At 53.7% G+C, this 11471-nt stretch overlaps 1 protein-coding gene across 1 annotated transcript in view; it reads left to right on the forward strand.

Annotated features, from left to right (window-relative positions):
* The window catches only part of PYROXD2 (pyridine nucleotide-disulphide oxidoreductase domain 2), a 28907-nt gene extending 18723 nt beyond the window's left edge, over positions 1-10184 (forward strand). Inside the window, exons 9-16 of the mRNA XM_014866030.3 lie at positions 1041-1182; positions 1586-1720; positions 2949-3021; positions 3279-3435; positions 5527-5681; positions 6405-6511; positions 8022-8142; positions 9150-10184. Of these exons, the coding sequence (XP_014721516.1) occupies positions 1041-1182; positions 1586-1720; positions 2949-3021; positions 3279-3435; positions 5527-5681; positions 6405-6511; positions 8022-8142; positions 9150-9220 (961 nt within the window). The 3' untranslated portion in view covers positions 9221-10184. The remainder of the gene's footprint in view (positions 1-1040; positions 1183-1585; positions 1721-2948; positions 3022-3278; positions 3436-5526; positions 5682-6404; positions 6512-8021; positions 8143-9149) is intronic.
* Positions 10185-11471: the final 1287 nt, after the last annotated feature.

Below are 11471 nucleotides of genomic sequence, written 5' to 3' on the forward strand. Positions count from 1 at the left end.
ACAGGAGCGTCAGACACAGAGCAAGCAATGAGGATAGAGTCCAGGAGTGTGATGATAGGGGAAATACGGCAGAAACAACTGGTCCGGGGTCAGAGAAGCCCGCCACGGGGAAGAGATGTTTAATCTGACACCCCAAGGGCAGGAGGAATTAGGAAAACACAAGACGAGGGAGGAAGGGATTCTAGGCTGCTGGAACAGCATGTGCAAATGCTGGGAGCTGAGAAGGGACCATGTGGGCCATTCAAGGAACTGAAAGAGGCTCCATTTGGTACGAGTGTGGATTGCGAGGGGAGCATGGTGAGGGATGAGGCTGACGAGCAGGCGGGAGCCCTGGAGGCCATTTTCAGAGACTAGCCATTACCCTAAGAGCAATGACGAGCAGGTGAAGTCTTGAAAGGAGAGAAGTGACAGAAGCATAGCCAGGTTTTGAGATCAGGCTTCAGATTCTGTGTGGAGAAAGGTCTGCAGAGAAGAGAGTGGGGAAGCTGGTCCAAGCAGGAGGACGTGACGGCGGCAGTTTAAGGAAGAGAAGAGGGTGGCCCGGACCAGGGAGGAGGCTCTTTACGAGGCAGAGTCAACAGCGCTTGACTGCATGTAGGTGGTGAGGGGCTAGTGGGAGTCAAGACTGACCCTGGGTTCCTGTTGGAAACTGAAGGTGCCATCACTGAGATGGGGAAGATTGAGGAGAAACAGGTTGGGAATGGGGAAAAGGGGCTGGGTTTAAGATGCCTGCCCCAAACGCATCCAAATGGAGATATCCGTGGGTAGCTGGACATACGGGCTGGAGTTCAGGAAACAGCTGACTACATTGTTGGTACTAAGGTCTGCACACAGACAACGTTTGCATGGAGAGAGAATGTGGGATAGGGAGGCAAAGGGCTCTTACAAGAGCTTAGAGCTCCTTGAAAGGCTAGGGAAACAGGGCTGGATGCGGGCAGCGAGGGGGCAGAGGGTACAAGACGGACAGGAGTGTTTGCACCTGGAACTCTGGGGAGACTAAACCCCACCTCCAGCCGCTGATTCTGATGGTCTGTCCTCAGGTACGTGCTGCTACATCATGTCATGGGAGGCCTGGAGGGGATGCAGGGGGCCTGGGGCTACGTCCAGGGTGGCATGGGTGCTCTCTCTGCTGCCATCGCAAGCTCAGCCGCCGCGCATGGAGCAAGTATCTTCACTGAAAAGGTGAACGGCCCCTCTAGCCTCCACCCCAATTATTGGCAAGGATCCCAGGAGGGAACAAAACCTCAGATTCAGAAGGTCCCTCGTTTTACTGATGGACAAGACAGGGTTCAGAATCAAGGGGCTCAGCTCATGCACCCTGTTAGTGGCTGAGCAGCTGTCCACCAAGTCGCAGTTCTCTGCCAGCCCCTTTGAATTTGCGGCCGCTCACCCACTTTTGGGCTGAGTCTTCGCGTTGGAGGGGCTGGGCTGGGGCTTCGCAGAGGGCCTGCAGAGCTCGGCAGGGTGGGTTCAGGACGAGGAAGCTGCGAGTGCCTCAGAGTAGCACAGGCACTGGATGCCCCCGAGATCCAACCTGCGTTTCCCTTCCTGGGCGTTTCTGGGGCCTCATGCTGGTGGGCTCTAGACGGTGGCCAAGGTGCAGGTGAGCAGCGGCGGGCACGTGCAAGGAGTCGTGCTGCAAGATGGCTCAGAGGTGAGGAGCAGGGTGGTGCTGTCCAACGCATCACCGCAGATCACCTTCCTGAAGCTGATGCCACAGGTGAGGCCCTGGGGGTGAGGTAAGATGTCTGCCCAGACGGGCTGGAAATGGGGGCATCGAGGGAGCCAGGACTGCGTCAGGCTGGGAGATGCAAGCCTCTCTCCCTTCCCTGACAGGCGGGTGGCAACAGGGGAGAGGGGCGTGAGGTGACGTAGGCCAGGCAGCTGGCAGTTGGCAGAGCCAGAGCTAGAACCCGGGTCTGCCTTTCAACCCAGAGTTATTTCTACAACTTTCCTACTATGCTGCCTTCTCCCTTCTGACCAACTCTAAGTCCACCGTCTGTGTCAATGATCTGTTGCCGTATTAATGCTGCATAACAACCAACCACACAGCTTCCAGGCATAGGGGAAGAAATACTGAGTTAGCACACGGAGCTGGAGAGTTCAGCTGATCGGGGCTCACTCATGCATCTCCATCAGCTGTGGGTCAACTCGTGAGCCCTGTGGATCTTGGCTGGCCTCACTCGTGTGCCGGGGGGATCCCTGGCTGTGGCTAGTCCAGGACGGTTTCTGCCAGAATGACCAGGGTGACTCAGCTCCGCTCCATGTGTCTTTCATTCTCCAACGCGATAGTCCAGGCACGTTCTCAGGGACTGGCAGAGGGCAAAAGGGAGCAAACTCCATCAGGCAAGTGCTTTTCAGCTTCTGTTTGCTTCCTATTTGCTAACATTGGCCTTGTTTCATGGTCAAGCCCAGAGTCGCAGTGGGAGGGCATGCATACAGGGAGGGGTGAGAATTTGGGGCAATTTTTGCAACTGTCCACACCTACCTTGTCCCCAAAAGATATGATAATCCGTGTGTGAGCATGGAGCTCCCAACCCTTCTTGGGACTATTCTTGGGGACAAGCACAACTTTTTCTGAGTGATTCCACCAATAAAATTCAACAAACATCAGTTCAAAAGCATCTTGTTAAGGCAATTCTGAGCTCATCAAGACTTCCAAGAGCTTACAGACCAGAGGAGAAAAGAGGCCTGCAGCCCACGGGCCATATCCAAGCAGGAGTTGGTGTGGGCCGCTTACAGTCAGGATGGCTGGCAGAGCACAGAGGAAGAAGTGGTTAGCGCTGAGCAGGAGCAGGTCCAGGAGGGCTTCACGGAGGAGGTGGTTCGGCAGAGCTCTGAAGGATGGAGAGGATTTCTGGTGGTAGAGGTTGAGGGACCAGTCTGCGCAAAGGAGGAAGGCAGCCCCCTTGGGCCATCCCCAGGCCTCTCATGGAACCTTCTTTCAGGAGTGGCTTCCTGAGGAGTTTGTGGAGAGAATCTCCCAGCTGGACACCCGGTCACCTGTTACCAAGATCAACGGTAAGAGGCACGCAGACTGCAGAGCTCTTTGGGCATTGCCCGAGTGAGAAATCTCCAGATCTGGGGAAAGCTGACCTGCATCAGCTTCTCTATTCCCTGACCTCCAGCCTGCCCCCCAGTTTGAAGGGGAAACACTTTCTCATACTTTTGCTTCTCAGTCCACCACTCGGATGAGCAGGGAGATGGGTACAGAAGGGGGGTCCTAGGGGACTGAGGACACAGGCCTTTGGCCCTGACCCTCCTCCTTGGTCCCTCAGTGGCTGTCGACAGGCTGCCTGACTTCCTGGCGGCCCCCAATGCTCCCGGGGGCCGGCCGCTGCCCCATCACCAGTGCTCCATCCACCTGAACTGTGAAGACACCCTCCTCCTCCATCAGGCCTTTGAAGACGCCATGGGTGGCCTGCCTTCCCACAGGTGGGTGGACCCTGGGCTTTGTGTCCCTGGGGTATTATGACACATGGGCCAGGGAGTGGGATGACTGTCCAGAGACGGGGACTCCCTCTTCCTCCTGGGGTCAGACATTCACAGTGACTTAGGATCTGCCTAAATCCGAAGCTAAGTTCTAAAGATGGAAAGTGCATCCCAGCAGGAACTCTGCGGGCCAGGGCAGGGGCGACCAGGACTCATTCCACCAAGTGTCACTGGTTAGCAGGAGGGGCGGAGGACCACAGGGAGAACAGCGCTGGCATTTGGGAAGAACTGGAGAGAATGCTTCCTGGGAGAGAACAGGAGTTTCTCTGATTCCGGGCCCATCAGAGGGCGCACCCTCACTGGATCGCCCTGCTCCATGTCCTCTCTTACCTCTGATAAGCCACCTTCACACAGAACTGCTCCAAGCATTTCCCACCTGCCACTGCAGCTGTATCTCCATCCTTCTGGGGACAGGCAGGGATGTTGCAGGAGCAAGCATCTTTCCAAACTGTCAGTTGTCCACCGAAACTTGTCGAAAGCCTGTTCTGTGCCAGGCTCTGGATTAGATATGTGATGGGGAGTTGGGGGTCGGGCACAAAGCTTATTGCAGGACAGGCACACAAATGTTTACAGCATGAAGTAGAGAGGACGTGTGCCCTGAGAGAAGGGTAGAGGGCAAAGTCCACTTATCCATTCATAAATATTTCAGGGCCCTACGCTGGGCCAGGCTTAGTTCAGGGACCTGGGCACAGAGCAGCAAGCCAAGTCAATGGCCTCTCCCCTCAGGTTGCTGCCCTTCTATGGTGGAGACAAGACAGTCAACAAACATGCACTGATGACATGCGGACAAATAGGTCAGGGGAGGGGAGGGTTTGCCAGTCTTTATCAGGAGGTCAGGAAAGTCCTCTCTGATAACATAACGTTTGAGCAGAGACCTGAAGGTCTTGTGGATATCTGAGGAAGAACATCCAGACAGAGGGAAAGTCAGGTGCAAAGGCCCTGGGGCAGGAGTGTGCTGCTATGTTGGAGGCACTAGGATGAGGCCAGAGTGGCTGGAGAAAGAACCTTGGAGTGAAGGGTAGGAGGTGGGGTCTGAGCTGCAGCTGCTGCATCCTGCTGGCCTTGTCAACGGCTCCTGGCTTTTGCTCCAGGAAAGTTTGTGCAAAGCCTGACTTATATTTTAGAAGGACCACTCTGGCCACTATGTGGATAAAAAAGCCACCTGTTGCAATTGATTACTATTGCAGAATCCAAGGGAGAGAGGACGGTGGCTTGGACCAGGGTGGGGGCAGCAGAAGTGATGAGAATGCTTGGTATTTCAAGATTTGCTGTTGGACAGGAAGTGGGGTGTGAGCATAAAAGAGGCACCGCCGTAACATGGTGTTTCCCTTCGTTGAAAAGCGAAGATGGTGTGTATGGGAGGAGCAGGTTTCAGGGGACACGGGCATTCGGGTCTGGACAAGTTACATTTGAGATGCTTAGTGAACATCCACGTTCAGGGGAAACTTTGCAAGTGAGGGTTGCAGGGAGAAGGGGCGTTTCACGGGACCTTGAGGGATGGTCGTATTTGGGGATCAGGGGGTGACTGTGCTCCACGTAGGGCAGGTGTTTCAGGCCGGGGGAGGGCGTAGCGGGAAACAGGTGGTAGCTCGGTGGGGTGCAGGCAGCCCCAGCAGCTCTGTTGTGCTCGACCTGCCCAGGAACACTCCCCAGTCAGGGGCAGGGGGGTTGAAACCTGCCGCCTGAGCTCCTGCTCTTGGCCTGGCCCCTTTGCTGGCTCATGTTGTCTGTCTGGACCCTGGAGATGCTTGAGGCCCTGGCTAGAGGGCAGACCATGTGGTGGGGGAGGTGGGGACGGACCACGCATTCAGAGGGGGTGGGGGGCTCCTCAGGAGTGCTCTTGGCATCCTAGTGGCCACTGAGCCGTGCCGGCAAGCACCCACCATGGCCTTGCAGAGACAGTCAGCCCGGCCTCATCTCCTTCAGGCCTGCAATTTGTGCCCGAGACATCGGTACCTCAGAGCAGCTCCCAGCCCCTTCCCTCGGGCAGCTGCTGCCCGTCACACCTGACCCCCTCTCCTCCACGTGTCACAGGCCTATGATCGAGCTCTGCATCCCTTCCTCGCTGGACCCCACCCTGGCTCCCCCCGGCTGCCATGTCATCTCCCTCTTCACTCAGTACACTCCCTACACACTGGCTGGGGGCAAGGTCTGGGACGAGCAGGAGAGGAACGCTTATGCGGACAAAGGTAAAGAGGGCCAGACTGTCCTGTCTCTGGAGCTGCCAGTGGCCTGAATGGAGCCTCCCCTTCCCCACTGCCCCGTTCAGGATTCACGCCTGCAGGTCCTGTCCCAAAAGGAGGGAAGCCAACACAAAGGAACCTAAGTCAACACAGTGACTCCAGCTGGTCTCAGTCACTGGGCTAGGAAAGTCAAAAAGACACAGCTCCTGCCCTCAAGTTGCTCACAGTCCGGTGGGGGAGACTCATAAAGAAAGCAGTCTTACAGTACGACATACTGTGCGAGCCAAAGGAGGAAGCTGTGAGCCAGAGAGAAAAGGAGACCTTTCTGAAGAAAGGGACAGTTGAGCTGGGTTTTAAAAGATGAATAGGAGTTGCCCAGGAACAAAGGGCCTTCCAAGCAACAGAAACAACTTGAGCAAAGCAATGAGGTGAAGAAAGCTTTGCATATTCAAGGGGAGACAAGGAGCTTTGTGGTTAGGGTTGGGGTAAGGAGGTGGGAAAGAGTGCGGGGGCTGGACTAGCCTGAGACTCATAGACCTTTGTACTGAATTATATCTTTGCCTGTGGACTGTTTTTGTTTTTCCTTACTGAGATATAATTTGCATATGATAAAATAAGCCCATTTTAAGTGTGCAGTTTAATGAATTTTAGTACATTTGCCAAGTTGCACACTCAGTGCCTCCTCTCTTTCCCGGGCACCATCTCGTTTCCCTGCCGTTGGGTTCCCAGTGTTCGACTGCATTGAGGCCTATGCCCCCGGATTCAAGGGCTCCGTGCTGGGCAGAGACATCCTCACACCGCCTGACTTGGAGAGAATCTTCGGGCTTCCTGGAGGGGTGAGTATAAGCCTGGGGGTCCCTCATCACATTCTTCTCCCTGCATCCCCGCTCCCTGGCAGTGCCCTCCATAGCCAACCTTCATCGGGAAGGGAGAACAGCGGCAGAGACCACATGGAGAGGGGACAGAGAAGTGGTTAGATCTGGGGAGTGGAGGAACGGTGAGGGGATGCAGACAGGAAAGACAGCTCCTGCTGAGAAGGTCACCAGGATTGTGGCCCTTGTGTCTGGGCATACATGTCAGCCTCTCCCACCTGGCTCTCGTCAGAGGGAGCTCTCCTCCCTACGGCAGTGTGTCCTGGGACTTGCCTTCTATTTATCACAACCTCGCTGAGACTGGAGGCGGGGGCCCAGGCAGGAGGCCAGGCCCGATACGGCAGCCCCTAGGCTCGTGTGGCTGTGCATCGCTGCACCGTGGCAAGGCCAGCATGTGATGTGCTGCAGGTGTCAAATGCACACCTGATTACAAAGACTTAGCACGAAAAACAGTGTAAAATGTCTCATTAATTTTATATTGATTGCCTGGTGAAATGATAATCTTTTGGATCTATTGGGTTGAATAAAGTATGTTACGGACAATAATTTCACCAGTTTCTTTTTAATTTTTAACGTGGCTACTAGAAAACCTAAAATCACACATGTGGCTCCTGTTATATTTTTATTGGGCGGCACTGGTCCAGATGTCGAGTAAAGGAGGCCAGGCAGTGGAAAGGGAAGGGAGTGGATGGATGTGGAAGGCGTAGGGCAGGCAGAATTGAGAAGTCTTGGTAGCAATGTGCATGCAGAGGTCGGGACGGAGGTTATGTGCAGGAGCTGGCCCGGAGGCCAAGAAGTGGACAGTCGTGTCCTCCACTGAGGCAGGGAAGATGGGAGAGGAGCAGGCTCGAAGGAGCTGGGTAAGCTCGGTTTGGGACGTGTTGAGGGTCAGCAGGAAGAACATCCCCCTGGTGACCTCCAGGAGATGCTGGTCTCCTTGTCCGGTCTGACCTTGCTCCTGTCCCACGCTGCTCCCTTCTCGGCTGGTCTGACGCAGGCCAGTGGACCAGAACTGAGCTGGGGTCCCAGTGCCCCTTGTCTGCCATTTACTAGAATTCTACTAGAGCTTCGACCCCATGGTCCAGGCTCAGATGGGTGTCTTGGCCAAAGAAACATGTGCCAGCAGCCAAAACAAGTCAAATTCCTCTATTTTTCAAACAGAGTGAGGGAGATTCATAGTCCACAGCAAAATCTTTAAAATCTCCCTTTTCTCTCTTCAGTTTCCTCACACTCTGAAGCTGCTCCCCACCCTTCTTTCTCCCTGAAAAAATGCCTCTGGAAAACTTCACCCCCAGCCCTAGCACATGCGCCTGTTCTCTCTTCCCCTCCCCTTTCTGCACCGTAAGAACCCAAGAAAACGTGTGGAAGGAGAAGAACCTTCTTCAGAGAACAGGGGAGGGGAAGAAATATGCAAAGGCATTAAAGACCCGAGCACTCCTATGTTAACGACTGTGGCCCTGCCTCCTTCCTGCAGAACATATTCCACTGCGCCATGGCCCTGGACCAGCTCTACTTCGCCCGCCCCGTGCCCCTGCACTCCGGCTACCGCAGCCCTCTCCAGGGCCTGTATCTCTGCGGAAGTGGGGCCCATCCTGGTGAGTGACCTTCGCTCCCACTACCCTGCGTGGGCTGCGAGGGCTGGCCGGCCGTCACAGGCTTGCAGATAGGGGAACAGGAGAAACAGTGAGGGAGGCAGGGAGAGAGCGAGAGGAGCGCGGGACTCCCGCGAGTACAGGCCAGCCCCACCTTCAGAACTCTCAGTTGCGCCAGTCAACAAACAGCCGTGGCCTCTGCCAGGCTGGCCACACCCTCAGGGCAGCTTACGCTTCCCCCCATGAGGTTCGAGGATATGTCCCAGAGGCCTCTCTCCAGATTCCAGTTTGGGGTTGTGAGAGAACCATGTCCCTAAATTCCCCCTCCATATTTTACACCAGTAAGGATCCATAAAGTTCAGTTTCTCGACTTTAAAATTCTTCCCTGCACCTATTCTGAGCCTGGCTGACCTCGCCGAGGCTGCCATTTCATATTGACACTTTCTCTGAGCTATGTAGACCTTGGCCTTCCAGAAAGCGTCCGGACTTCCACATCTTTACCCTCAAACCCTTAGTCTTGTGCTTTGTTTTGTTTTGTTTTTGGTGAGGAAGATTGGCCCTGAGCTAATGTCTGTGCCAATCTTCCTCTGTTTTGTGTGTGGTTCACTGCCACAGCATAGCTTGATGAGTGCTATAGGTCCACATCCAGGATCTGAACCCACAAACCCCAAGTCACTGAAGCAGAGTGTGCAAACATAACCACTACGCCACTGGGCCGGCCCCCTTAGCCTTGTGTTTCAGCTTCCCGTGCTGAGAGTCTCACCATCTAGCACGCTGGCCCTCAGCCTGAGGGGGACACTAACTTGGACCGTACGTCCAGCCCCCGCAGAGCTCTGATGGAGGAAGCCTGTAGGGGAGCCCAGCATCTGTCTTCACAGGCATCCCGGGTGGTTCCGATGCCCACGGCCCTGGCACCACCCTTCAAGCATCCCCGCTCTGCTTTGTCGCTGGCTCCCTGATCCCAGTGGGGTTCTGAGTGCAGCTTTGGCTCATGGGAGATTCCCTTCCAGGAGGAGGTGTCATGGGAGCCGCTGGACGCAATGCAGCCCACGTGGTCTTCAGGGACCTCAAGAGCATGTGACCCTGAAGCAACTCCGACCCAGGAAGAAGAATTCACCCTTGAGATTTTGAGTCCCCGTCGGGTCAGCTTCCCAGGATACAGCTCAAGGCAGACAAGTCCTCAAGCTCCTGCCGCTGTTTTAGGAGAAACGTACACGATGCATTCGGTAATAGTTAACCTTGTGCCCGTGACTTCAGGGTGAACCGGTTTTGTTTTATTAAAAACAACAATTTACATAGATAGCTTGCATTTTTCTATGTATTAGTAGAATAGGTAACATGTCATCATTGTGTAATTACACATGACGATGTCACAATAGGTGGGGTAATCCTATCTGGCATACTCAGTACCCTACAGCATCAGCTCCAAAGAGTCCATTCGACCGACAAGTGTGCCCATCTCCCTGCTGGGCCCCCACCAGCTGGTGGGATCGCTGCCCTGGTGAGGCCCAATCTACTGCTGTTGCATTCCTGGCAAAGTGTAAGAAAGGACCTAATTCCCCAGTGACCCACAAAGTCATCCACAGGGCCACGGCCCTGAACAGTACTTGGCACCTCAAGCCGTCGGAACTGTCAGAGTCAGGCAAACAGCAGTCAAGGGTGAGTGAAAGTGGGTGCAGCTGAGGGCCATCAGGGAGGCCACATCCTGACTCTGGAGCATTCAGCCTGTCACCTCCCACGAGCAAGCCATACCTGTCTCATCACTAAAATCTTTCCACATCAACCTGCATTTTTCTAAAGTGAGATGGGTTGTCACTCCGTCAGAAAGATTCATACAAATGTCCCCATGGTGATGCAGCTCTCCCAGCCAGCTTCTCCAATCCCACAGGCCAAGGTGGTGGGTGGTCCAGGGGGTCCCATCGAGAGAGGAGCAGGAAGGTGCCCTGGGGCATCGCCTCTCTCCTTTCCCCAGGGAAATTTATACAGCTTCAGATATACCCACCTCATTACGTAACCTCAATAAACTTGGATTTCTGATCTGTAAAGGACTTATTTTAAAGATCAAGTAAGACAACAGGTCATATTTTAGTCCAGTATCTGGCACACGAGCATTCAGTACATGGTGGTGGTCTCGCTGCGAATATTGTTGGTGAAGCTGTTACTGTCATTTTGTATTCTGCAGAAGGCAGACTTTTCAATATCTTTTTTTAACCTGGCACCCAGAATGGAAAAGCAGCATGACTAGGGCAGAGCAGAGCAATCTCGGCGTCCACCGAGACTTTTCCACGAGAAGAGCTGCCAAACCAGCCCCCGATCCCCCACCGCGCCCCCGTCAGCACTGGTACAGCTAACTTTTTGAGCTTGTTGAAAATTTGGTTTTGGTCTGAGTTCTAGGATTTACTTCTCTCAAAAGACTTCCCAGGGCCCAAGGGGAAAAAAATGTTTGAAAGAAAGAAAGAGAGCGGGAGGGAGGGAGGAGAGACGGAGAGAGAGAGAGAGGAAGAAAGAGAAGGGAAAGGAAAAGAAAGAAAAGGAAGGCAGGAAGGAAGGAAAGGAAGGAGGCAGGCAGGAAGATGTGGGATTGAGGGCGAGTGCTGGCTAGCGTCTCAGTAAGCCGTGTCTTCATCCTCTGGGAAGGCAGCTGCCTTGTTCCCATCACGGCACACCCGTTCCCAACACTCACATCGAGGGAGCAGAACTGAATAACACACGGAACTTGTAAAATCCTCGGCAGGCTGGGGCAAATTACATCTGGTCTTTCAAAATATCAGTGTTGTTTTTTTTTTTTGGTAAACAAAAGTCACAAATGCTTAATGTAGGAAATTTTTAAAATATAATAAGAACATAAAGCTGACACATAGTGTCCCCTGCAGAGATAATGCTGGTTATCATGTTATAGTATTTCTAGCTAGTCTTTTACGTAATTGGGATCATATTCTATATTTTATAAGTGGATTTTACACCTTTCTTCCTTTCATTTTACTTCATGTCATGAGCATTTTTTAGTGTCATAAATATTCTTTGAAAACATTATTTGTAATGGCTGCCTAACATTCCCTTGTAAGGATGTCCCATCATTTATTATGGGGCATTGAGTTCAGCCTTGGCCTTGATTGCTAATGAGCACCAGCGAAGGCGGGAAAGCGCCTCTTCCTCACATCTATCTGCTCCTACTGGAATGACTATGGTATCTCCCAGGGCACAGCTGCTGTCCAGACAACATTCCCTCCAACGAGGCGGAACTCGGAGGAGGCCGGGAACAGCCGAAGGAGCAGTTTTCGCACGGAGAGGAAGAATTGCCCACTGTTTGGTGATTTCCTCTGTCTCATGTC

Source organism: Equus asinus, chromosome 2, assembly GCF_041296235.1.
Source record: "Equus asinus isolate D_3611 breed Donkey chromosome 2, EquAss-T2T_v2, whole genome shotgun sequence".
Taxonomy (NCBI): domain Eukaryota; kingdom Metazoa; phylum Chordata; class Mammalia; order Perissodactyla; family Equidae; genus Equus; species Equus asinus.